The sequence below is a fragment of the Sapajus apella genome, unplaced genomic scaffold, assembly GCF_009761245.1.
Source record: "Sapajus apella isolate SASKATOON/1434 unplaced genomic scaffold, GSC_monkey_1.0 scaffold184, whole genome shotgun sequence".
Lineage (NCBI taxonomy): Eukaryota > Metazoa > Chordata > Mammalia > Primates > Cebidae > Sapajus > Sapajus apella.
The window spans coordinates 372,218-399,656 of record NW_022437124.1 but is presented as its reverse complement, the minus strand read 5'-3'; the positions used below and the strand labels follow the sequence as shown (position 1 = coordinate 399,656).

The 27,439-nt window shown below is 42.1% G+C and overlaps 4 protein-coding genes and 1 pseudogene across 5 annotated transcripts; 1 reads left to right on the top strand and 4 right to left on the bottom strand.

Annotated features, from left to right (window-relative positions):
* Positions 1 to 950: 950 nt before the first annotated feature.
* On the bottom strand, positions 951 to 26,759 carry LOC116543203 (histone H4). 2 transcript variants are annotated; one of them, XM_032268617.1, is made up of 3 exons: positions 26,756 to 26,759; positions 12,265 to 12,279; positions 951 to 1,439 (listed from the first exon to the last, which is right to left on the bottom strand). In XM_032268617.1, exon 3 carries the CDS (start codon positions 1,436 to 1,438, stop codon positions 1,127 to 1,129), a length of 312 nt encoding a protein of 103 aa, XP_032124508.1. In that variant the 5' UTR covers position 1,439; positions 12,265 to 12,279; positions 26,756 to 26,759; the 3' UTR covers positions 951 to 1,126. The 2 variants fall into 2 exon arrangements, with proteins under 2 accessions (XP_032124508.1, XP_032124507.1); XM_032268616.1 differs by lacking the exons at positions 12,265 to 12,279; positions 26,756 to 26,759 and adding exons at positions 13,882 to 13,887; positions 24,760 to 24,764 and having other exon boundaries at positions 952 to 1,439.
* Positions 4,149 to 5,214, bottom strand: LOC116543191 (histone H3.1). Its single transcript, XM_032268599.1, has one exon. It carries the CDS (start codon positions 5,144 to 5,146, stop codon positions 4,736 to 4,738), a length of 411 nt encoding a protein of 136 aa, XP_032124490.1. The 5' UTR covers positions 5,147 to 5,214; the 3' UTR covers positions 4,149 to 4,735.
* LOC116543196 (histone H2A type 1-B/E) lies at positions 6,184 to 6,702 on the bottom strand. Its single transcript, XM_032268607.1, has one exon. The coding sequence runs from the start codon at positions 6,655 to 6,657 to the stop codon at positions 6,265 to 6,267; it is 393 nt and encodes a 130-aa protein (XP_032124498.1). The 5' UTR covers positions 6,658 to 6,702; the 3' UTR covers positions 6,184 to 6,264.
* Positions 20,660 to 21,198, bottom strand: LOC116543201 (histone H2B type 1-B). The gene has a single exon (XM_032268615.1). The coding sequence runs from the start codon at positions 21,114 to 21,116 to the stop codon at positions 20,736 to 20,738; it is 381 nt and encodes a 126-aa protein (XP_032124506.1). The 5' UTR covers positions 21,117 to 21,198; the 3' UTR covers positions 20,660 to 20,735.
* On the top strand, positions 21,315 to 22,100 carry LOC116543202 (annotated as a pseudogene).
* Positions 26,760 to 27,439: the final 680 nt, after the last annotated feature.

Below are 27,439 nucleotides of genomic sequence, written 5' to 3'. Positions count from 1 at the left end.
GTTGAAGTAGTCATCAATGTATTTGTTACTAAATCCAAGTTGCTGAATATTTGGGTGACTTCTAAATTTGGTCATCTAACTTTGAAACTGTTTTCCTAACTACGCTGTATAGTTAAAAATTTTCACAATTAAAAAAATCACTTTTGTAATTTAAGGCAATTCCAATTTAAGGCAGGGATATTAGACTGTTGGGTTGACAGGTACAGTGAAGATCCAAGTCATCTGAGAACCCTGTATCAGAGGAGGCTTCCATCTTACAGCTACTGTCACGGACCTCGGTATCAAGAGGAAATTATGAGTCCTTATTTATAAAAAACTTTAGTCTACTAAGTGAAAATTAAACTGCCTAGGCAGCCTGATTAGCAGAGCCTCCAGCCTAAGGACTGAAACTAGCAAAGCTGCTTAAACCAGCAGACTACTGGGGGAGGGAGGGGAAAGGGGTAGATGACGTCACTCAGCAGGACGCCAAGCTGAACTAGAAACGGGGATGAAGGCTTCTGGCGCAACGGACAGGTAGGGGGGTTAAGGGGGGCAGGTGGTGGGGGTTAAGGAGAGCAGGTGCGGGGGGGGGGGTGTTAAGGAGGGCAGGTGTTACCAGGGAGGCTAAAAGTGCAGACCTTAGCTGATGTTGCTGAAGTCAGATATGCCTGGGAAACAACTGACTTCTATTTTAATCGACCTACCCACTTGCAGGCGCCTGGCACCCAAGCTCTTTTAAAAATAAGTTTTTAAGTATTTGTACAACTAAAAAGCTGAACAATTTATTGGACTGGCGCTATACGGCAAAGCTTTTTTGTGTGTCAAATGCGTAGCATTAAAGTTAATAGTTCACTTACAGGAAACGTAGGACAATATAGACCACTAATATGCAAGATGCCAGGGGTCCACACCCTTTAGATTCTCCTCCGCTGGAGGAAACCCCAGTAGCCTGGGAAATCCGACTCCTTGAGCAGCCACTCAGACTTAAGAACCTGGTGTTTCCCAACTGGCCTATATAAGTGGTGCACGCTAGGTACAGAGTGGCTGAGAAAGCCAAAACGTAGATCTCAAACATTACAGTCACAGCTCTTTTTGAGAGGGAGTGGGCGGCCCTGAAAAGGGCCATTGGGAAGAAAAACAAAAAAGATTAACCGCCGAAGCCATACAGAGTGCGGCCCTGACGCTTCAGCGCGTAAACCACATCCATGGCAGTGACAGTCTTTCTCTTGGCGTGCTCCGTGTAGGTCACCGCATCTCGGATCACGTTCTCCAGGAAGACCTTGAGTACCCCGCGAGTCTCCTCGTAAATTAAACCCGAGATTCGCTTCACCCCGCCACGCCTGGCCAGGCGTCGGATAGCAGGCTTGGTAATGCCTTGGATATTATCTCGTAGCACTTTACGGTGACGCTTGGCGCCTCCTTTACCCAAGCCTTTGCCGCCTTTGCCACGACCAGACATGCTTTAGCGATTCTAGGCCGAAGAGAGACAATGCGAAAACAAAGCACGCCAGGAGCATTTATTTGCTACCATCGGACCTTATTGAGAACTGAAAGAGGTAGCGAGGGTAAGGAGGCGTTGCTGCCTCACCCTTTGCTCCGCCCCTCTCAGGGACTGACCTAAGGACTGTGAGCGATACAATAGTTTCACTTTTTAATCCCTTTAGCGTTTTCCCTTGCCATTTACAACGCTACTGTTGGAATCTAAAGCTATTATACCGTCGAGTGTGAATTTTAATAAGGGTTTATATTAGGGGCTTTCATTAATATGCCAAAGTGGTAAACTTTTTAAGTCCTTCAAGTGCTTGAAGATATATTGACTATTTAAATGAAAGGAAATGAAGAAAAGGGCAGGTGTGAAAAGATCGCTCGGCCTTCTGTTTTCTTGAGAGCTGGCCTTTTGTTTCTTAAAAGCAGTAGGTGAAATTCTCATATAAAAGATGTTCTCACTATGCTTTAAAGATCCTCTTCTTAAGGATGGGAGGCTGAAGCCAAGATAATTCTGTACAAACTTTGCTAAACGAGCCTTTCCTGGCCGCTTCTCTACCCAGTTATATATCCTAGCCTAAATCCCTTTGCTTTAGCGATTCTTCGCAGTGTACTGTTCTTTGTCCAATTCATTATACAAACAACTAACTGCATTTTTGGGCCTTCATTTGTTTATGAGAGCACCTGTGCCTCGTAAAACTTGTGTTAAATAAATGCATATACCTTCCTTCTCTTAATCTATTTTATATTAGTTTCATTTGCTGGTTCAGCCAGAGCCCTAAGAGGATGGGGGCGGAGTTTTGCTGTCCCTTCACACTGTACTGTTTCAGAAGAGGCTGATTATTAGCTATGTAACATTGCCACCATGCCTTCCTCTGTAAAACACCAGTTTTTTCATCAAAAACTGGTGTTAATGATGATACTCAGGGGACTTTTAATTACCTAATGTGAACAAGTCATGAGAACAGAGACTGGAAAAGAGATATTACACATGTTTTAAATTTAGATGTTACTACTTAAACAATCTGCCCAGACGTTGGGATATTGCCTTGAACTCTCATTTTAGGGTGTTTACTCCCAACACTATGTTGCTAGCAGCAAATATGTATGTCTTAGTAGGGACTGTTTTTAAAAATTACAGCCTGTAATAACTTACAAGGTGTTGACAGATTCTGTTTTTTCATATGTGACATGTTAAAATCGTCCAAAAACATTCCTTTGTTCTCTTTTCCAAGGTGGGTAACAATAGCAGCCTTTGTGCCTTCCCGTAGCCAAGCATGGAGTGCAGTTCAAATCTCCATAAACAGTTGTTTTAAATTTCCTGAAAACACTTGTAAATAATTTCTATTGGAAGAACTGGAATGGCTACTGCTATATTTTTAAGCCTGAAAAATACAAACTGAACTTGACTTCTTACTCTGAGAATCTTAGCCTTTTCACCCAAATCTAACAAACCAAAACTGCTTTTACACTCCCAACAGCATTAGCTGTAAACTTCAGCCTATAGTATAATATTCACTTTGTGGTAGGAACAATCAGCATTTAAGGCAAACAAAAATCCCTGTTGTAGGGAGGCCTTTACCTCTACTCTGTTATGTTCTCCAACTGGACCTGAGAATTAATTTGCCATAAAACAGCTTAACAGAACAAAAACATACAAATTTATTTCATATAAATTTTATGGGACAGGTAAACGCTTGTAAGAAAGTGAAGACCCAAAGAAACGACAAAAATTAAATGCTTTCACATTAAGTTAAAGAGAGGCAATTGTGGGAAAGTAATTAAACCATATGGGTAGATTAAAGGAAAATAGCATTATTTTAACAAGGTTTGTAAATAGCAGTCTCTCAGCTATGACTCCCTGCTGTGTTTGTGCAGAATTATCTCATCTATGATTCTGCTGAAGAATATTTCTTTTCTCCTGGTACATGGAGAGCATTTTTCACATTGAAATTTGTATCTCCTGTTTTTAGAAAGAAAAGGTAATATTAGAAGAATTGCTTCTTGAGTTGGCCATTTTTGAAGTGCCTTTAGCTCAAAAGAATTCTCATGCCCCAGTGGCCTATTTTTGGGTGGCATATTCTGCAAACACCCCCTTCTCATCTTCAATCTCACCTTAACTACTCCTCTAATACAAAACAATAGATTCTTAATGCAATGATATTAAAATGTTTGTTGCACTACTCCCCAATATAAAATGCTCAATAAATTTTCTTTCACAAATGAGAATTTCATCCATTCTTTAATTTTTAAATATTACCTATAAATGAAGAGTTATAGCAGAATCCTTGTTCTGTTGAGGAGGGGGCAAAGAATGTAAGTGGGGGAGGGGTCCATCTTATCCTTACATAGTAATGTCACTTTATTCTTTTATGCTATTCGTCAGACCCTGTACCGCCAACACCTATTTTTTCTTATAAAGAAAATGTAAAGAAAAAATTCAAGCACTGTACATCAGACTCAGCACACCTATAAGTGGAAAAAACAAAATACTTGACCTTGAGCTGGGCCCAGGGCTTGGGGGCAGTCACCTTGGCATAGACCCGATCCACTGGCATCTCTAACATACCCTGTCTGTGGATAACAAGTGTCTATGCCAGGTAGGGTCGCTTGTACAGAATCAAGAAAAATGAAATGTGAAACACACAAATACATTCATTTTCATGTTTTTTTAAATGCAAATATTTGGTAAACCAAAAACTGCTTTATTAAAACCTGGGACACACATGAATTTAAATAAATGATGAAATTCAAATGTAATCTTTTTTGTGTGTGGTTTGTTGACAGTTGGCCAGCTGATTTTAGCATGGTATATCAATTCACATTCTAGATGTGGGCCAAGAAAAAATATTACGTGTAAAAAAGAATGTGAGGCAAAGAGTTTGGAATTAATAGTTTTAATGTTTGACAGGATGTGGTTGTTCTAAAGTTGGTTTGTAAAATGTATGCTGGGTCAACAGTGAAAGACAAAAAGTTAGTAGCTAGCTATGGATAAAAGGGGAGAGCAGTTAGATCCCTGCCTCACATATTGCACCAGAATTGCAGGTTAATGTGATCAGCCAACGTTTTAAATACGTATATACATACAACATATAATGAAAACCTAGAGGGCTATGTATTAGGCAGAGAAAATCCTTCCAAGGATGCTGAGCACACAACCGTATTTTCGTTAACGATAAAAGACAGTTATCACAGCTACTTCCGTTGGAATAATTGGGTGGCTCTGAAAAGAGCCTTTGGGTTTTAGACTGATCAAAAGTTAGTTTTACATTTACGCTCTCTCTCCTCGAATGCGACGAGCGAGCTGGATGTCCTTGGGCATGATAGTCACCCGCTTGGCGTGGATGGCGCACAGGTTGGTGTCCTCAAAGAGCCCCACCAGGTAGGCCTCGCAGGCCTCCTGCAGCGCCATCACCGCGGAGCTCTGGAAGCGCAGGTCGGTCTTGAAGTCCTGCGCGATCTCGCGCACCAGCCGCTGAAAAGGCAGCTTTCTGATCAGCAGCTCGGTGGACTTCTGGTAGCGGCGGATCTCGCGCAGGGCCACGGTGCCGGGCCGGTAGCGGTGCGGCTTCTTCACGCCGCCGGTGGCCGGAGCGCTCTTGCGGGCTGCCTTGGTAGCTAACTGCTTGCGCGGCGCTTTGCCGCCAGTAGACTTGCGAGCAGTCTGTTTTGTACGAGCCATAACAAAAAATCGAAAAAATAATCAGAGAGAAAAGCCCACCTTCAGAGACGTCTGTGAAGGAAAAAGAGCTACTCTTCTTTTATAGCATCAGAACACCAACTATTGGCCACAAGAAAATTCAAAAATCCCCGCGCCTTTCTTGGATTGGTCCATCTCTGTGCCTGGTTGCAGATTAAGAGAGGCTTTCAGGTTGAAGAAAGAATTCAATGTCCTGCCCATAACTGTAACTGCTCTGACGTCATTTTGTTAACCCCTGAGCTGCTAGATCCACTGTGGACAAAAGTCTTGAACTGAAAATGCTTTCTAGTCTTAAAATTTGCCACCACAGAAAGCAACGCGGAAACCTCCAATATTTTCTAGTTAAAGAAGAAAAGAAATCAAAGAATATTGGAGGCGTCAAGAAATCTGCATATGAGCTTTATTTAAAATGATAGATTTTTCTGGGTGTGGCATGAGTAGTGTGGGCAATTAGAAAAATTCTCTTAGCCGGGCGTGGCGGCTCACGCCTGTAATCCCAGCTACTCTGATGGCTGAGGATCTCGAGCTCGAGTTCGAGGTTACAGTGAGCTATTATCACGCCACTACACTCCAGCTTGAGACAGGGGGAGACCATCTCAAAACAAAGCACCCCCCAAACCGGAAAAAAGCTCATTTTGGTAAATACATGCTAAAACGTTCAGTGGTAATGTGTATTCTCTCAATTGCTGCAGAGAATTTTATGACGTTTTCTCATATGGGGCATGGGGGTTTTAACACTTTCATCAGAAACACTAATTTAGGAGTACACTCAAGGGTATAATTTTCTTTCTCCAAAATGTAGTTAAATGCTTGGTGTGAAGGTTAGCGAGAATCATCCCCTATGTGTAATGTTTTGCGTGCTGCGTGGCTTTTCTCCCACCTACCTAGATCTCCTGAAGGTTTCTAGGGAGCCAGATTTCTGCAGTGGAAATTACAACGTTATAGGACCTTATTTTACCTCAAAAACATCTGTACGGGCAGCCTAATCCAAAGCACAACAGCTCGTTTAACGGAAGTCGTAGGTGGCTCTGAAAAGAGCCTTTGTTGTTAGGCAGATTTGGTCTGCTCAGAGAAACAGCAGTGCTTGGAGCGTTAATGTTTCACTTTCCCTTGGCCTTGTGGTGGCTCTCGGTCTTCTTGGGCAGCAGCACTGCCTGGATGTTGGGCAGGACGCCGCCCTGCGCGATGGTCACGCGTCCTAAGAGCTTGTTGAGCTCCTCGTCGTTGCGGATGGCCAGCTGCAGGTGGCGCGGGATGATGCGGGTCTTCTTGTTGTCGCGGGCCGCGTTGCCCGCCAGCTCCAGGATCTCGGCGGTCAGGTACTCCAGCACCGCCGCCAGGTAGACCGGCGCGCCGGCCCCGACCCGCTCAGAGTAGTTGCCCTTGCGGAGCAGGCGGTGCACGCGGCCCACGGGGAACTGGAGACCAGCGCGAGAAGAGCGGGTCTTGGCCTTGGCTCGGGCTTTGCCGCCCTGCTTGCCGCGTCCAGACATGGTTTCCTCGGCGAAAAAAGAAGATCCTCCACAAAAAAATGTAATGAGAATACCTTACGAGGGAAGGCAGAGAAGTATTTATACTGACTGGAGGTAGCTTGTGAGGAATGCTTCCATTGGCTAATGTCAAATACCCAATGGGAAATCAGAATCTGCATCCTTCATTTGCATGTCATTCTTCCATCTGGTGAAAGGTTTATATGTCTGACCCAATGACGAGTCTGGCTTGACGAGACTTAGACTGGAATACTAATAATTGACCCAATTGGGATTTTCTTAAAATACCTTTTTATGGAAGTTTTGTACTGGCTATTTTGACTTTTAGCCGCTCGTAGTTTTCCGGGAGTGTGACTCATGGTTTTGGAAAGGAGTGGACTCCAATTTCTAAATAGATAATATTTAACAAGTCCTTCAAACCGGGCGTGGTGGCTCTTACCCGTAATCCCAGCACTTCGGGAGGCCGTGGGTGGCTGGTCAGGCGTTCGAGACCAGCGTGGACAACATGGAGAAACCCTGTCTCCACTAAAATACCAAAATGGCCGGGGGGTGGTGGAGAGTCGGCCTTGGTGGTGCGCGCCTGTAGTTCCAGCTACTGCAGAGTAGGATCCCTTGAACCTGAGAAGTGAAGGTTGCAGCGAGCTAAGAGATCCATGGCACTCCAACTTGAGAGACAGAGCAAGGAGACTGGAATAAAAAGGGTGGGATGGGGGTTGGGGTGGGGGTGGGAGGGAAGAAAAGCCAATACTCCAAATCCCAGTGAATTGCAGAAGTTTATAAGCTCTCTTCATAAGGGAGAGAGAAGGGGGATGTAGGAAAGCCGGGGAAAATGTATGATTTGGGAGAAAAATAAATGGGTGTTTCAAAGAATAGGTGACAGCCGTGACAAAATGTCTAGATGGTGTTAACCTCCAGTTTCCTGTCTCGTGATACAGTTCATCTTCTCTGGTTAATGATATTGTCTAGGAAAGTGATTCTTGACAACTAAATTCCTTCTTGAAATTCTGCCTACATGTTGAAATTTTTGATGATAAGAATTCACAGAAAGCCCGTCCCTGAATGTACTGTTTCCTACTGTTTCCTAGGTGCTGTCTGTTCACATCAGCATACCAAAGTGGCATATTTTAGAGTTGCATTTCCTGAACTCTTGTAACACTGAATGAGGAGTCTGGAATCTTTCAGGGAATGACGGAAGAAACATTTCATAACGCAGAAATACTCAAAATGGGATTATTATCATAAAAGTGTTTCTCTGAACTTCTGCATTCCTAAGTCCCATTCTCCCCAGAGGCTAACCATAGAAACTAGGATTCCTCCTCAGGGTGGGCCATACAAACCAGAACTTCTTTTCCCCAGAGCCAGCTATAAAACCTAAAAATATCAGTCTAACCTACCTTGTTTGCCTGTAGGTCATAAGACCCTCCCCCCCATTCTCAAAGAGGGTCTTGTCCCTTAACAAGAAGGAAAGAATGCTGCACTGAGAGGTCAAGAAGAATCTTGACAGACAAGCCTTGCAGGGCTTCCCCACTCAGTCTGTTCGCATTAGATCATATCCTATACAGCTGTTTATATTGTTGAACCTAGGCATAAAAATGGGCAATTGCCCCTGTGTTTTTCAGTCTTCATTCTAAAAGCTTCTGTAAAGTTGTGATGCAATAAATGTATACACCTTTTCTCCAATTAATCCATGTTTTGACAGTAATTTTCAATGAAACTTGGGAGGGCAAAGGGGAAGTTTTCCCTTGGCCCGGACAGTATTATTACAGTCATTACCTGGCTCTCTTGTTGAGGAACCTAAAATCAGGCAGAATTGAGTAGAGAAATCTTGCTGTTTTCCTTTTATATTCCGTGAAACAGGAGCAGATGGGGTCTGGATGAAGGTGGATTACTTATTCCAGGAATTTCTGAGGTATCTACTACTTCTATCTTTGGTCTACTTACACTCAAACAGGATGGCAGAGGCAAAAAGAGCCATGGATGTAAGAAAATCTGCTCCTGGCTGGGCGCAGTAGCTCACGCCTTTAATACCAACACTTTGGGATTCTGAGGCAGGCAGATCACTTGAAGTCAGGAGTTCATAATCAGTCTGGCCAACATGGTGAAACCCCGGTCTCTACTAGAAATACAAAAAATTAGCCGGGCGTAGTGGTGGGTGCCTGTAATGCCAGCTACTCCGGAGACTGAGGCAGGAGAATCGCTTGAACCCTAGAGGCAGAGATTGCAGTGAGCCGAGATTGTGCCTCTGCATTCCAGCATTCCAGCCTGGGCTAGAGCGAAATTCCATCTCAAAAAAAAAAAAAAAAAAAAAAACGAAAGAAAATCTGTTCCTTACAATCAGGAGAAGGGCAAAAAATAAAAATTAAAAACAGAAAATCTGCTCCTAAGCCAACGCTGTCACAGAATAATCGATTTGATTCAGACAAACTGTCAGGAGACTACAAGCACTCATTTTTAAAAATTTTTTTGCATTTTCCCAAGTCTTCTGACTCTGGTGATATTTTCCCCCTCAATATTCAACCTCCCTTTTCAAAATTATAATGATCTTCGCCGTCAACAATAGCAGTAAATATCAGTAGCCACTGGCTCATTTTCTTTAAAAAGGTGCAAGACTCATGATGGAGATGTTAACAAGTTAGATACTGCCCTAAAGAGTTTATACTCTGAGAAGGGAGGACTTGGATACCTAAAGATTAAATAGCAGTGCACATTCTGCATACAAATTCAAGGTTTTGAGCAATAAATAATACAAAAGCACATAGAAAAGAATATTGATCACTGTAAATTAGAAGGAGTTCAGGAGGGAGATGTGCATCCCGCATTAGTTCAGCATATATTTACTGAAAACCTGCTAAGTGCCAGACAGTGTTCTAGGTGCAGGAAGCACAGCAGTGAAACAGCAGACAACAACCTGTTTCCCTAGGGTGCTGCTTTTCTTGTAGGGGGAGGTGCACAATAAGGTGAATACACAGTAAAAATGTGGAGATAAGTGATGAGTGCTATGGAGAAAAAGAAAGAGGATAAGAAACAAGAATAGGGATAAGGAGGGAAAGCTTCATCAGAAGAATGTCATTGGAATTCACACCTGAAAGCAGTGAAGAAGCCAGCCAAGTAGGAAGAATAAATACTTCAATAAAATGCTGGATGGATGGGAAGTCCAGAAAATGTCAGGAACCAAGGATCAGAAGGTATAGCAATTCTCACTTCCGGAACAAATTGTAGCTCATTCTGGAAAGTGCCCTCGTTATGTACAGGGCTAGATAAAACTGAAACCATGATTAAGGGTAGCTTTAAAAACTCAGGCTAGAAAGCAGGAGTACATGCAGTCACAATATCAGTAATGTATACTCCATTGGGCTGTGAAGGAGTAAAACGGTTCACCTCATCCAAGTTACCTTGAATGAAGCAAAGCTACAAGTGCCTGATATGTGCTATTGGAAAATGACTTGATGGGAATCCTTTCGGTAAGTGCCTCAAAACCGGTAAATTCTGGGCACTTGCCTTTGAATAACATACAAAAGGCAGATATTGGGGAAGGAGATATTGGGGGTTATTTATTCCTTATAAATATAAAAGGAAAATAAGTTGTTTACCAATAGCAACTCCACTTCCAGGAGAAGTGAAAGAAAGACAATCTGATGCCTCATAGTTTGCAAAAAGAACTTAAAAAAAATCGATTATTTGCATAATACAATTCACCATTCAACACTCTCCAAACCAGTGCCCACTAGCTACAAGTAGCTACTGAGAAGTTGAAAAAGAGTACTTCAGATTGAGCTATTCTATAAGTATGAAATAGTCTTAATGTGTTAGTTTGTTCTTGCATTACTATGAAGGAATCCCTGAGACTGAGTAATTTATAAAGAAAAGTAATTTTTTGGCTCACAGTTCTGCAGGCTGTATGAGGGGTGTGGTGCAGGCATCTGCTACTGGCAAGGCCTCAGGAAACTTCCAGTCACAGCGGAATGTGAAGAGGAGCAGGCATATCATATGGTGAGAGCTGAGTGAGAGAGGGCGGAGGTGCCACACTCCTTTAAACAACCAGATCTCTTGTGAACTCAAAGTAAGAACCTGCTCATGACCATGAAGAGAGCACCAATCCATTCATGAAGGATTCACCCTCATTATCTAAATATCTTTCACCAGGCTTCACTTCCAACATTGGAGATTACATTTCAACATAAGCATTAGAGGGGATGAATATACAAACCATATAACTTAGTATGAAGAAAGAGTGTAAAACATCTCACTAATATTTATTCATATTGAATATACATTATATTTTGATTATAAAAGTTAAAATATACTATTGAAGTTATTGAAAATTTAAAATTACATATATAAGTTGTCGTATATTTCTATTGGACAGTGGAGCCTCCAACAGTGTTCTAAATGTGGCCTGTATTTGTGTGTGACGTAGAAGGGATCAGTCATTCAAGGTTTTCATAATATAGTTACTTTTTCCATTTTGTGATATTGTAACAGAATACCACAGACTGGCAAACTTCTAAAGAAAAGAAATTTATTTCCTACTGTTCTCAAACCTGGGAAGCAAATGGCATGGCATTAGTATCTGGTGAGGACCTTCTTACTACATCATAGCATACTGAGACAGCAAGACTGTGTGTGTCAGCTCAGGTGTCTCTTCCACTTCTTATAAATCCACCAGTCAGTCTAAAGGAAATAAAAATATTTTACCACAAAATATATTTCTTTGACATATTTTGAAATGGCTGCTGCTTGTCCATCAGGCAGAAATGGGTTGCAAAGCTGTCTTAAATGGGAAAAATTTACATCTGTAGATAATCTCCTTTCATGCAGCTTCTCCTCCCCTCCTTTCTATGCCTTTCCCAGATCTATAGAGATGGAGAATTTAACACTTAAAAATCTCAAAAGGAACATTTACCCTCTATTCTCTCTGAGGGAGGCTTTACCTACATAACAAGGACACCTTTGCAAGCCAAACCTCTTCTGCCTCCCATAACCTGTTTTACCAGAATCTAAGCCCTAATTCTTTCTTTGACTTCATAAGCATCTGTAATTCATTTGGAAGTTAGGTAATTAATTCTGAAGGCTCCCACGTATATACATTGAATAAGTTTGTATGCCTTTTCACCTACTTTTTTTGTGTGTGTGAGACAGTCTCACTCTGTCACCCAGGCTGTTGTGCAGTGGCACCATTTGGGCTCACTGCAACCTCTGCCTCCCAGGTTCAAGCAATTCTCCTGCCTCAGCCTTTTGAGTAGCTGGGAATACTGGGGCGTGCCACCATGCCTGACTAATTTTTGGTATTTTAATAGAGATGGGGTTTCACTGTGTTAGCCAGGATGAGCTTCATCTCCTGACCTTGTGATGCACCTGCCTCGGCCTCCCAAAGTGCTAGGATTACAGGCATAAGCCACTACACCTGGCCCACCTTTCACCTATTAATCAATGTGCCTTGTCAGTGATTTCTGACAAACATTTAGTGGGCCAAGAGCCTATGTCCCCCACATTACCCTTCATGAATTTAAGCCCTAATATATCAATAATTGCACTGATGTGTATAATGTAAATACATGAATTAAAAAGACAGTTTGGTCCAGTGGGTAATAATGAAGACCCCAACTGTACACTGCACAAATCTCACTTCAAATATAAACATAATGCAGGTTGAAATTAAAAGTTGAAAAACAATATACCATATAAACATAAGGCAAAAACTGCAAGAGTATCAGTATTAATACCTGTGATCTGAGAGACCAAAATAGGTGCTCCTATACCAATTAAGACTCTAAGATTAAAGAAAGAAAGTTACCTACTGGTTGAGGGTTCACGGCCTGCCTAGCACGGCAAATTCTTAAATTCCAAAGACTACAAAAAACTACACTTGCTAAATTCCTTAACTATAGGAGCTATCAGACGCTCTTGTAACTCTGATTTATAGTCCAGGTCACTACAACTCTGATTGAACAGAGGACCTACTTGATACACATTCTTTTCTTACAAGTAACTGTAGACCTTAAGCCAGTTTCAGCCAGCTTGTAGAGGCAGCTGTGACCTTTATTCCTATAGTTGATGTAAAGAGCTAAATTCCAGGCCGGGTGCGGTAGCTCACGCCTATAATCCCAGCACTTTGGGAGGCCGAGGCGGTTGGATCACGAGGCCAAGAGATCTAGACCATCCTGGTCAACATGGTGAAACCCTGTCTGTACTAAAAATACAAAAATTAGCTGGGCATGGTGGCGTGTGCCTGTAATCCCAGCTACTCGGGAGGCTGAGGCAGGAGAATTGCCTGAACCCAGGAGGCGGAGGTTGCGGTGAGTCGAGATGGCGCCATTGCACTCCAGCCTGGGTAACAAGAGCAAAACTCCGTCTCAAAAATAAATAAATAAATAAAATAAAAGAGCTAAATTCCAGCTCATTTTAACCTAAAACCCCACCTCAAAGTGAACATGGGAGGTATGTTACACATGTGTTTATGTATTGTAAATGCACTCAGCACCCCTCATAATTATATATAGCTAGCTGTCCCCCCAAACCTGCTGAATATGTATGACTCTTTTGCTTGATACAGGCCCTATGAGGCATAAAAATACCCAACCTGCTCTTTCTCTCCCCAAAGGGAGAGTAATTTTGGCATATTCTGGGAGCATCTCTTCCTGGCTTGCAAGTTAGTATTGCCAGGAATTCTCTCCTTTCTACTAGTTAGCCATCCTGGTGGTCTTTCGGATGATATATCAGATAAGAATACTTCAGAGCACAACAAATTACTGGGAACAGACCGAGATGTTACATAATGATAACAGAGTCAATCTAACTCGAAAACCAAGCAATTCTAAATATATATACACTGAATAACAGAACCGCAAAATATGTGTAGCAAAAACTGATAGAACCAAAAGGAGAACTAGGCACACACATGATTTAAAGTTGGAGATTTCAACACTCATCCCCCAATAATTGATAGAACAATGAAACAAAAAAATTATCAAATGTATAGAACTCAATAAGTGACTATATTACTTATTTTAATCTGTTAAACAATGGTAATAGTATTCATACATCATTGAGTTTTGGTGATGACTGAATGAATTTATACTTGTAAAGAACTTACAAGTATAAATGTATTTGATACATTTATATATATATATAAACATATAATATGTATATTTATATATATACATATATATAAAAGTATAAAATGTAATTGATATATTGTAAGCCCTCAGATACAGTAATCTTCAATACATGGAGCTATCTATTTAAAATAATGTACATAAGGCAACATCCCAAAAGGAAATGGGCAAGAATCATGAGTAATCAAACCATAATAGAAGAAATGTTATTATCAAAATGTACAGTCTCAAATAATAATTGTCTTAAAAACGAGATTTAATTGTTCACGTCTAAAATTTGAACAGACTAACACGCCCAATGTTCAAGAGCATTTGTGGAAGTGAGGAAACAACACCCTTCAGGGGAGAGTGTAAAGAGCCTTTGAGGAGGCAACTTGGCAACATATATGAAAACCCTAAATATGTATAGCATTTGATGCATGATTCCTACCTCTGCTTTTGGCATTACAGCAATCTTGTGTGTATAGAAGTACTGAAAAGCATTTTCATGATAACATGGTTCATAATTTTTATTTTTATTCTTTTGAAACGGAGTTTTGCTCTTGTTACCCAGGCCGGATTGCAATGGCATGATCTTGGCTTACCGCAACCTCCACCTCCCAGGTTCAGGCAATTCTCCTGCCTCAGCCTCCCAAGTAGCTGCGATTACAGGCATGAGCTAACACCCCAGATAATTTTGTATTTTTAGTAGAGACAGGGTTTCTCCATGTTGGTCAGGCTGGTCTCGAACTCCCAACCTCAGGTGATCCACCCTCCTTGGCCTCCCAAAATGCTGGGATTATAATCATGATCCACCTTGCCCAGCCTCATAATTTTTAAAAAGATAAGATCAATCAATAAAGGGCAATTACCTACTTCCCCGAAATGAAATGCTGTTATGAAAATAATCATTTTGTTTCTGAGCCAATGTAGGAAGGGGGAAAAAAATAATCATTAGAGTCTCTTTTGATACTAGAAAAGTGAAATGTAATCTCACTTATAGAAGATTTACATATTGGTTTGAATAGACTTGCACAAGGTAAAATTTCTGTAAGCTTGGCCACCAAAATGTCCTGAATGATAAAATTACAATTGATGTTTATATTGCAGGGGAAAAAAAATTCTTTTTTTTCTCACCCATCAGTAAGTTCATGCTTAAGGCCCCTATTAAAAAATACAGACTAACAAAAGAAAAGCATACAAATGTATTTAATATATGTTTTTTATTACATGGGACGCTTTAGGAATGAAAGCTTGAGGCCAGGTGCAGTAGCTCATGCCTGTAATTGCAGCACTTTGGGAGGCTGAGGCAGGTGGATCATGAGGTCAAGAGATCCAGACCATTCTGACCAACATGGTGAAACCATGTCTCTACTAAAAATACAAAAATTAGCTGGGCATGGTGGTGCATGCCTGTAGTCCCAGCTACTAGGGAGGCTGAAGCAGGAGAATCATTTGAATCCGGGAGGTGGAGGTTGCAGTGAGCCGAGAACGTGCCACTGCACTCCAGCCTGGTGACAGAGATTCTGTCTTAAAAAAAAAAAAAAAGAAAGAAAAAATAACGGAAAACTTGAAGGAGAGGGAAATCTTTGTATTTTTATGGTAAGTTTGGTGAAGTGCATAGTTGTGGATTAATATGATTGAGGATAGGCATATGGTCTAATGGCAATAAACTGATGAAGACATAGCAAGGCCTCTTTGTTCAGATTCTTCTTTGTATCCCTATGTCTTCAGAGGTCATTTCTTTCCTTCATATATACAGGGGGCATCTCTGACATGAAGTTCTTATGACCTGCTTCAGGACAAGGTCAGAGAATTCTTATTTCAGTTTTTATGGCCTGCTTCAGGGAAGAAGGGTAAGAGGAGGGTGAGAATGACCTTCCTGCTTCTCAGGTGTGAGGGTGTCATATTTTGGCTTTGTATGTGCTGAACCCCAACAAAATATTTATTTAAAAGTATTTTAGTGGTGGCTCACGCCTGTAATCCCAGCACTGTGGGAGGCCGAGGCGGGTGGATCACGAGGTCAAGAGATCGAGACCATCCTGGTCAACATGGTGAAACCCCGTCTCTACTAAAACTACAAAAAATTAGCTGGGCATGGTGGCGCGTGCCTGTAATCCCAGCTACTCAGGAGGCTGAGGCAGGAGAATTGCCTGAACCCAGGAGGCGGAGGTTGCGGTGAGCCGAGATCGCGCCATTGCACTCCAGCCTGGGTAACAAGAGCGAAACTCCGTCTCAAAGAAAAAAAAAAAAAAAGTATTTTAGTAGTTATTATGATTTTAAAATAATGGGCAGGAAATATTTTTCCAGGAAGTTAAAAAAACACTTCATTTAAACATATATATCATTTAATGGATATGAAAGACCAAGAAAAACATATCAAATACAGCTAACAGATGCTGAAGGCAGAACTGAGATGTCTGTGACATCGTATTCTTATATTCCTTATCTCCTGTCTCCTTTCTTTCCCAAATTATGAACAGTTGCTGGGCCTTCTGTTATCTGTCTCCTCGTGGGCCTTTATTTTTCACTAAGTCTCAGTTAACCTATTTTCAAATTAAAATTCTCCCAAGACCCTTCCATATAGTTCCATTTGTCCAGAATTTAGCCAACGATAGCTACTTTTCTTCCTGTCTTTACAAATTCATCTTTCTGTTTTCAGATCTTTCTCCTTTGTTGAGTGGGGAGGAAAAAATAAATCTTTCCGTGACTATATGGAGAACTGGGGAAAAGTACAGGTTACTTTTCTGTCTTTTGCTTTCTAACCCAGAGACTGCAGCTCTGGGGAAAAAGTTGGAGTTTATTAGGGAAGGGTTGTATAAACCCTTCTCGCTTTACTCAGGGTGATGGACTTGCCCCCAGTCTTGCTGTGTTGAAAGTTGGAGCCCTCCTCAGAATCAGCTGAGAAGGTTTATGAGCATTTCTGTCTTATTTTCTCTCCCCATGGAGTCCAGGAATCTGATTTTGTTAAAGAAAAGTACCTATTCACTAATTAAAGATCAGCCGAGTATTAGCGGAGACAGCAAAACATCCTAGCTTTGAGTTTAGAAACCTGGGTTTCTGTTTTTGGTTGTCATTTATAGGTACTGTTTTAGATGAAACGCCAAGTAGTCTTGATTTCTTATTTCAAAGAGAAAAGGAAGGAAGGAAAGAAAGAAGAAAAAAAGGAGAAGGGTGTCAGAGGTATTCCAGCAAGAGCGACTCCATTTTTGGTGGGGTTAGGTAAACGAGGCTGGGCCTTGCTGGGCTGCATTCCCAGAAAGTCAGGCATTCTTTGCCTCTAGATGTTTATGGTTAAGGGAACAAATTAATAATGTTTACTAAACAGACCCAGACTTGGGAGTGTCCAGATATCCTGATATCTGGAGAACAAAGGCATTCCTAATTTTGTTTAAAGATAATAATGTCGATTCTTGCAAAATATAATAACCAAGAAAATGAATCCTTTATCACAAACCCTTGCAGCAGAGCACATCTCCGCACACACACAGGCATTGCGCCGAGGGTGGATGCCTTCCTCCTCTTGCTTTCTGGAACGTCCTACTCTATCTATGGAGTAGCTGTCCTTTCACCACTTCACTTTCTTAGTAAACTTGTTTTTACGTTGCATTGCAGACAGGCCCTGAACTCTTTCTTGGGCGAGATCCAAGAACCCTCTCTTGGGGTCTGGATTGAGACTTCTTTCCTTAAACATATTTCTGGCAGCCATAGAAGGGACTGCAGTGCAGAAATCCTGACCCAACAGCTACCTTTGGGTAAGTGTTGGAGTTCTGTAACAAAGGAAGAAAGCAGGCAGGCAACAAAATTTATGAAAGACCATATGACAAAACAATTGCGACTTCAAAAGTTCATAGTTTTTAAATTTATTTTTTTTAAATGAGTCATGCTGGGTTTTTTTTGGGCGGGTGGTTTTTTCTCATTCTGTTGCTCAGGCTGGAGTGCAGTGGCACTGTCCTGGCTTGCTGCAACCTCTGCCTCCCAGGCTCAACCGATTATCCCACCTTGGCGTCCTTAGTAGCTGGAACTATAGGCCTACACCGCCACGCCCAGCTAATTTTTAGTATCTTTTTGTAGAGACAGGATTTTCACCCTGTTTCCCAGGCTGGTCTTGAACTGCTGAGCTCAAGAGATCCACCTGCCTCAGCCTCCCAAAGTGCTGGGATTTACAGACGTGAGGCACCACACCTAGCTCAAAAGTTCATTTTGAAAATCCTAATATTATCAGGTCTCACTTCTCCAGGGAAAGATCCTAAATATCAGTTTCTTAAAATGCAGTCTCAATTTCTTATTAATATTTTGGGCGAAGGTGTTTGTTTTGTAATTAAAAAAAAAATCATTGATTTTAAAGCCAGCGTCTCTTTCACAACGATAGTTTGCATATACAGTACTAGGATGGGAAGTGCTTCACATACAGTTGTTCACTGAGAGTCTGTGTGACATCCAGATTTTTTTTTTTTTTTTTTTGAGACAGGGTCTAGCTCCTCACCCAGGCTGGAGTGCAGTGGCGGCATCACAGCTCGCTGCAATCTCTGCCTTTCAGGCTCAAGTGATCCTCCCACCTCAGTCTCCCTAGTAGCTGGAACTACAGAAATGTGCCACCACACCTGGGTTAACATTTAAATTTTTTTGTGGAGACAAGGTCTCACTTAGTAGCCTAGACTGCTCTTGGACTCCTAGGCTCAAGTAATCCTCCCACCTTGGCCTCCTAAAGTGCAGGGATTACAAGCATAAGCTGCACCACGCTCGGCTGAGAAACTGTTTTAAAACATTATCTTTTTTTGAGATGGAGTCTCGCTCTGTAGCCCAGGCTGGAGTGCAGTGACATGATCTCGGCTCTCTGCAACGTCTGCCTGCAGGGTTTAAGCAGTTCTCTGCTTCAGCCTCACAAGTAGCTGGGATTGCAAGCGCCTACTACCAAGCCAAGGTAATTTTTGTATTTTTTTGTACTTCAGACGGGATTTCACAGGGTTGGCCAGGCTGGTCTTGAACTCCTGACCTTGTGATCCACGTTCTCCCACCCCCACCCCCAGCCTCCCAAAGTGCTGGGATTACAGGTGTGAGTCACCGCGCCTGGCCCTAAAACATTCTTAAAAATTAAACCTGGGCCGGGCGTCGTGACTCATTCCTGTCATCCCAGCACTTTGGGAGGCCAAGGCCGGAGGATAGTTTGAGTCCAGTAGCTCAAGAGCAGCCTGGGCAACATAGGAAGACCCTTTGTCTCCACAAAAGGTGAAAAAATTAACCAGATGTGGCAGCGCGTTTCTATAGTTCCTGCTACTCAAGGGACTGAGGTAAGAGGATCGGTTGAGCTGAGGAAGTCGAGACTACAGTGAGCTATGACGGCACCTGGGCAACAGCAAGATCCTGTCTCAAAACAAAAACAAAAACTGTTTGAGAAACTTTATTTCTTCATTTATTTCTTTATTTCTTCATCCAAAGACACTGCTGAATGTTACCTACATATAACGCCCATAAATTCCCTCAGAATACTCCCCTCTGATTCCCCCACCCACTCCTACTTAGTGAGCAGTCAACAGGTGTCTTTTCTTCTTCCATTTCTTCCCCAAGCTCCAGACTCAGGGGTGGCCCATTGACTCCTCCTCCTCAACCAGTGCCCTTCCTACCTTTTTGTAGCTGTATTGTTTTTGGCATCCCAGATTCCTCGAAAAAAGTTTCCCTCTCCAAGTAGGGCCCTCCTAGTAAGATTTGCAGTGGCGCCAGATGTGGAAGCGCACAAAATTTAAACCCCTTTGTCTCTCGCAGAGCTGGAAATTTGAAAGTTAAGCGGCCTAGGAAATGGAAATCTTGATTTCTGGGATGCATGAAATACGCACACTACATAAGCTGTTGTCATTGATAAACAATTATAAGGGAAGGGCCGGGCGCGGTGGCTCACGCCTGTAATCTCAGCACTTTGGGAGGCCAAGGTGGGCGGATCACGAGGTCAGGAGATGGAGACCAGCCTGGCCAACATGGTGAAACCCTTTCTCTGCTAAAAATTTAGCTGGGCGTGTTTGCGCGAGCCTGTAGTCCCAGCTACTCCGGAGACTGAGGAAGGAGAATCGCTTGAATCCGGGAGGCAGAGGGTGCAATGAGCCGAGCGCACCACTGCACTCCAGCCTGAACAGAGAGCGAGACTCTGTCTCAAAATAAGCAAACAAAAAAACAATAATAACGGAAAACCACTACAATTTCATTTTGTAGAGCTGGAAATATACCCCATACAGGAGGCCGGGAAATCAGACTTCGATTAAGAATTTACAGCGAAGGCAAGCTGCAGGAGAATATGCTCTCTTATCGCTTAGACTTTTCTGTCCCCCTCCCCGGTATCTCACAAGGGGTTAACGACTAATGACCTCCACAGAAACACTGTACCCTGAATTCCATTATCTGCTTCCTTATTCAGGAAGGAAATTAGTTTCCTGTGCTAGTACAGGCAGGGAGCAGTGACCGTATGAAAGGAATTAGTCTACCCGAAGGCTTACCAAGGGTAAACAAAGTTTGTTAAATGAAGATAAAGCCTTATTCGGGGTGCGTATTCCTTAAAGCCGAAGGACCCTCCAAGTGTCTCTTTCCCAGACTAGAGTGCAGTAGCTCGATCTCGGTTTACTGCAATCTCCGCCTCCTGGGTTTAAGCGATTCTCCTGCCTCAGCCTCCCGAGTGGCTGGGATTACAGGCGTACGCCATCACGCCTGGCTAACGTTCGTTGTTTTTAGTAGAGACGGAGTTTTACCATGTTGGTCAGGCTGGTTTCAAACTCTTGACCTCAAGTGCTGGGGTTAAAGGATTGTGCCTCCGTGCCTGACCCTGTCCAATTTAACCTTGGCCCTACAACTTGCCTTCGCCAACTTTCCAGTTGATCCTGTAGAACTGAAACAGAACAGCAGTAGCACCACTCCAACAGGGGTTATGGTTATAGCTCTCTTTTCGACAAAGTAGGTGGCTCTGAAAAGAGCCTTTGAATTTGGAAGTGCCTACACAAGCACTTATTTGGAGCTGGTGTACTTGGTGACCGCCTTAGTGCCCTCGGACACGGCGTGCTTGGCCAGTTCTCCGGGCAGCAGCAGGCGCACGGCCGTCTGGATCTCCCTGGAGGTGATGGTCGAGCGCTTGTTGTAATGCGCCAGGCGGGAAGCCTCGCCGGCGATGCGCTCGAAGATGTCGTTGACGAAGGAGTTCATGATGCCCATAGCCTTGGATGAGATGCCGGTGTCGGGGTGGACCTGCTTCAGCACCTTGTATACATAGATGGAGTAGCTCTCCTTGCGGCTGCGCTTACGCTTCTTACCATCCTTCTTCTGCGCCTTAGTGATGGCTTTCTTAGAGCCCTTTTTAGGAGCTGGAGCAGATTTAGAGGGTTCAGGCATTGCTTTTCTTAAGCAGAAGAGAAAAGCTAACAGCACGCTCCAGGACAGAGTAGTAGAGAGAATGGTTCAGAGCCCACATATTTATAGTCCTGAAATTCAAATGATGGTTTAAGACTTGTCACTTCTGATTGGACATAAGAAGCAATTTCACAGAGGGGTGGGGTTTATGCAAATACGGAAATTACGTACTCTTTTTCTAACGGACACTGAAACGAACATAACTGACCAATAGGATAGCTTCCTATTGCAGCCTTCCACTTTGTATAAAAGGATTTGTTCAGGAGCTAACATTATTTTGCTTGTTTTTCACAGTTTTGTACTGTTTGCAAAGGTTGCTATGTCTGTACGTGGGAAACAGGGAGACAAAACTTGAGCTAAAGCAGCGACTTGTTTCTCGCCAGCGAGCTTGCAGTTTCCAGTAGGGGAGAGTCCGTCGTCTTTTTCGAAAGGGCAATTCCTCGTAGCGGGTTGGAGCCGGCGCGCCGGTGTACCTGGAGTACCTGGCCGCCGAGATCCTGGAGCTGGCGGGCAACGCCGTACGTGAAAACCAGACCCGCATCACCACGCGCTACCTGCAGGTGGCCATCTGCAGGGACCGGCAGCTTAACAAGCTGCTGGGCAGGGTCATTATCACTCAGGGCTGTGTCCTGGCCAATTTTCAGGCCGTGCTGTTGCTCCAAAAAACAGCTACCAAGGATGAGGGCAAGTAAAGTTATCTCAAACCAGAAAACGTACCTTACACTTGAAACGGATTTTTTTCAGAGCCATCCGCAGTTTCACGAAAAAGGATGGTATCTTACTTGGTATTTTTTGGGTTTGGTTTCGTTTGGTTTATTTTGAGACTGTTTTGTTCCGTCACCCAGGCTGGAGTGAAGCGGCAAGAAATCGGCTCTGCAATTTCCGCCTCTCGGAGGCAATTCTCATGCCTCAGCCTCATTGGGTAGCTAGGATTATAGGCGCCTGCTATCACGCCCAGCTAAATTTTGTATTTTTATTTGAGACGGGGTTTCACCATGTCAGGGTTGTCTTGAACTCCTCCCATTGTTCCATGGCCCTCCAAAAATATTGGGATTACAGGCGTGAGCCACCGTCCCCAGACTACTGGTATTAAAAAGTTTCGAGAAAATAATACCATAAGAAACTACACTGTAGAGTATACAAAGTGAAACTCAGAGCAAACCAAAAGACAATTTGAGAACAGGCAGGGTGGGAATGTGACTTGGACTTAGATAACAAAGGGCAAGGACACTTGCTGTTGGCTAGTAACTAAGTAACGTAGACTTTTCATTCTCTGAATTCAAGCATTTTCAAACGAGTCAATAAACGTTTCTGGTAGTGACTATTCACCAGCATTGATAACTTGCGAGACGGTCAGAAATGCAGAATTTCAAGTCCGACTCAAACTTACCGAGTCAGAATTTACATTTTAACAATCCTTAGATGCTTTGTTATGCACACTGTTTTTAGGTACTGGATGAACTAGAATTTAAGATAATATCGCTTCAGATAACTGAAAAAGGACCAGACGGGCTGTGGACAATTCATCCAATAAGATTGTCTAGCAATGAGCCAATCAGTGAGGGCCACTCTTCAGCCAATGATTTTATCGCGCGGGACTTTTGAAATATCACAGGACCAATCAGAATGTTTCTAACGCTATTTAAAGGCCGTTTCATCTCCTATTACTGCATTTTTGAGCCCGTTTACGTTGCAAATGGCTCGTACGAAGCAGACAGCTCGGAAGTCCACTGGCGGCAAAGCGCCACGTAAGCAGCTGGCCACCAAGGCGGCCCGCAAGAGCGCTCCTGCCACCGGCGGAGTGAAGAAGCCGCATCGTTACCGGCCTGGCACCGTCGCTCTGCGCGAAATTCGCCGCTACCAGAAGTCCACCGAGCTACTAATCCGGAAGCTGCCGTTCCAGCGCCTCGTGAGAGAAATCGCCCAGGATTTCAAGACCGACCTGCGCTTCCAGAGCTCTGCGGTGATGGCGCTGCAGGAGGCCTGCGAGGCCTACCTTGTGGGGCTCTTCGAAGACACCAACCTGTGTGCTATTCACGCTAAACGCGTCACTATCATGCCCAAAGACATCCAATTGGCACGTCGCATCCGTGGGGAAAGGGCGTAAATCTGCCCATTTCCATCTAATTGAAAAGGCTCTTTTCAGAGCCACTTAAAATTTCACTTAAACAGTTGTAACCAATTCGGTTGTCCATCTCAATGCGCAGAATATGATAAGGCTTTAAAGGTGTATTAGAGAAAACTACAGAAGTTTTCAGTAACACTGCAGGCAAATTTACCTACAGCCTTTGCATTTGGAAGGGTCGTATTTATACAAAACAATTGATTCAAGACTTACCTTGTTAAATATTAGGTGTCTTGTCTCAGGTTTGTGTACACAAACGTTTTGAATAAAACAGGCTCCTGGTAGTGCCATCACTGCTTTTAATTCACCTGACAGTTTTAGGTCTGATTACAGTATCATTAAGTCATCAGGTCAAAGTTCATATAGTTTTCTAAAGTCCCACAACATTAACGTCTGACTCCAACATCCAGTATTGGAATTGGTATGCTGGAAGTGGAGTCAGCTCAGGCGGAGGCCTCAGTACACACTGCCCGAAGTACACTAAATAGGTTTATATAACAAATATACAAGATTTGCCTATAATCAACCAAAGATTATGCAGCTATTGCTTAAAATCTGGGGGCCTTGAGATAATGAAGGGTAAGGAACCGCAAAACTCTTTTATCCATGTAGTCTTAATATTTGAAAATTTATTTAAATGCTAATTTCTTAAAATTTCCAAATATTAGTATATTTAACTGATGGGATAGATCAAGGTTTCCTGGTGCTCAAAGCTTTTACAACTTCTTAACCATTAAAAACTATAATATAAAACTAAAAGTGCAAAAGTAGTGTAGACAATAAATCTTAATTTATAATTTAAAAAATCAAATTCCAATTTTGTAAAAGCACATGACCATCACAAATTTCTGAAAATAGCATGTTTTATTAACTCCTGAATGTGACACTACAATGTGTATTTTCCTGTAGTTTTGACTAAATACTGATTCCATCTTCAGATCGAAATTATTTGTAATATTGTCTATAGGTAACAGAAAGAGAATTCCATTGTTCCTCCAGAGTAGCTGATGATAATTTATTCTCCTGATAACTTAGAAGAGTTTCAATTTCAAAACATATTGATAATGTCAAGTAAGTTTTTAGGATTGTTTTCAAATTTGGAAAATCCTCTGTCAACCTCCTTTCACATATAAGTTGTAAACTTTGTAAGAATTATTTCCAGACAAGCTTCTGGCTCCATACATTTGTACCCTCCCCTAGATACTCACATTCAGTGCTGGGAAGGTGTTTTGAATACTTAGACGTCATAACATGTTATCTAGACCTGCATCTTGCCAGGAATTTAGGTGAGTTCCTCCAGTGAGCAGTAGGAACATTCCTTGAAGCCATTCTTACATCATGTTAACCAGTAAGGAATGAACCACACATGAACACATATGCAAATCACATAAACTTATTATCCCCATACTACATACATCTTCAGCTGAATTTTTTCTCTTAGTCAAATTTCAAATATTTTCATCAGCATTCCAACATAATCAGACAATGGTGAATTTTAACAGAAAGAAGGATTGAGTTGAAATAAATAATAGTCATAACCATCTGTGATTAAAATATGCTAACACTGATTTCAAAAAGAGAGAGAAAGTAACACATTTGTAGGGTCCCTCTGAGCACGTTGGAAGTACAGTTCCAGACACTTGAGTTTCATTAGTTTCATGATAAATCTGACTCAGATCACTGGCCATGCTTTTTCAAATTATATGTGGCCTTCCTCATCATCCTAAGACTCTATTCAAATACATCTCTGCAGGAGGACCCTATGAATTAGAAGTACTGAGTTTTCCAGGGGTCAAGTACCACGTGAAGTGGTTGATCTGAATTATTATGTAAAATTCTTTTTATTTTTTTATTTACCATTTATGTCAGATTCTTCAGCACTGTAATGCAAATTGTCTTACTATCTCCATTGCAGAAATGGAGGCTCAGTCTCAGGAATTACAGTCTCGGGAACTGACCAAATTCATACTACCAGCAGATATTGCCAGGCAGTGTCAACCCATACTTTAATATCTTCTAATCAATAAGATAACCTTAGAATGGATTATCATAGATAATTTCCTTCGCATATATAGTTTTATACTATCATATATAGTTTCCTTTGTTTCAGAAATTGGACTGCTTCAGGGTGGACAGGGAGACATGGTGGTGGCCTGGCCTAAGTTTTGTTGGAATCCTCTAGTCAGAGGCCTGATGTGAGGTGAAGTGGATAGTGAAACTGCCTTTACAAAAACCCTGAGAAAATTATTACAGTGATCTGATCTAACCAACTCCATCTTGCTTCTTACCTTTAAGCTGTCCTCATTGATTCCTGAGCTTGGGATTAACTAACTTTGGGAGGAACTCAGTTTAGCTTCGAAACAAAAATGATTGCAGCCCTTTGAAAAACAAATCCCCTTTCTGCCTGGCGACCAGACTGCTTTTGCAGGACTAACAAATTAGCCACAAGATTATAAATTATGATTTAGGAGTCATACAGCTGGAGGCTACAAGACTCTAAACCTCCTCAAATTGCTCCTGGGGATAAAATCACTATTTTAAAAGCTAAGATCAATGCTTGAGCTATTTTGCAGACCCTGGACTGAATGGATCAGCTGACATCACCCAGATAGATAAACTGGATTATCTGGTCTTGTGTCCCCCCACCCCACCACTCCCAGGAACTGATTTAGAACACAAGGACTGCTTACACTCCCTATGATTTCATCTCTGATCCAACCAGCACTTCTGACTCACTGGTCTCCTTCTGACCAAATTATCCGCAAAAACTTTGGTCCCCATTAGGCACGGTTGCTCACGCCTGTAATCCCAGCACTTTGGGAGGCCGAGGTGGGTAGATCACCTGAGGCCAGGAGTTGAAGAACAGCCTGACCAACATGGAGAAACACATTCTCTACCAAAAATACAAAATTAGCTGGATGTGGTGGCACGCACCTATAATCCCAACTATTTGGGAGACTGAGGCAGGAGAGTCTGTTCGACCCGGGAGGCAGAGGTTGAGGTGAGCCCAGATGGCACCACTGCACTCCAACTTGGGCAAGAAGAGTGAAACTTTGTCTAAAAAACAAACAAAAACAAACAACAACAACACCAAAAAAAAAAAACCTTTGGTTTCCAAATTCTCAAGGAGACTGATTTGAGTAATAATAAAACTTTAGTCTCCCATACTGCCAGCTCCGTGTGAATTACTCACAATTGCCCTGTCTTGATAACTCAGCCAGGTCCAGACAGTGGATAAGGAGAGCCCTCTGGGCAGTTACAATAGGAAAGTCAATAAAATATAAAGTATTAGAGACACTCTCTGGGTTTCAGAAATAGGTCAGAAAAATTCTTTTCTTGGAAAATATCTGTGTTCTGCTGCAGAGCAAGTATTTGCTTGTGTCTTCCCAGAGTATAAACGCTGTCCTGTCCGAGATGATAGCCACTAGCCATATGTGGCTATTAAGCATTGAAATATGGCTAGTCCAAACTGAGATGTGCTTTAAGTGTAAAATACACACCAGATTTCAAAGACTTAGTTAAAAAAAACAAAGTAAAAACTCAATATTTTAATCTTAGATAACCTGTTTAAATAATTTTTGATTACACTAGATTAAAATCATTAAAGTACATTTCAGGTTTTTTTTTAAACTTTTTAAAATGTGGCTATTAGAACATTTAAAATTAAATATGTGATCCCTGTGTTTCCGAGGAACAGTGCCAGGACATAGAGTATGTTATCTTCACTCAGAGATCAAAAACTAGCCAAAGGTATGAAATACCTAATAATTTAATGTTTTACCTTAACTTTTGGCATATTCCACTGCTTTGTAGTGTACTTGAGTATGATAGCTTAGGAATAAATATGATTTGAACTCATTCATGTTTAGAGAGACAGTGTGTCAAATTGAGAACCAGGCAGATACACCTAATTTTAAAATGACCCCCGGGTAAAGTGGTTAAAGAAATTATATCCAAAGATTCTTGGTGAAGAATATTGAAAATTTCATCAGTATATTCATATTGAAATGGAGATAAAAGAAGGCAAAATAAAAGAATTGTGGGCTGATAACTGTGGATTAAGCATCAGTTGTGTCAAGGAGGGCTAACCTGAAGATGAATCTTTTGAAGATGTATTTTGACTCCAGCTCTTCAGAGGAACTAAGGTGACCTTGATGTGAAATTCCCTGAATAAAACTTT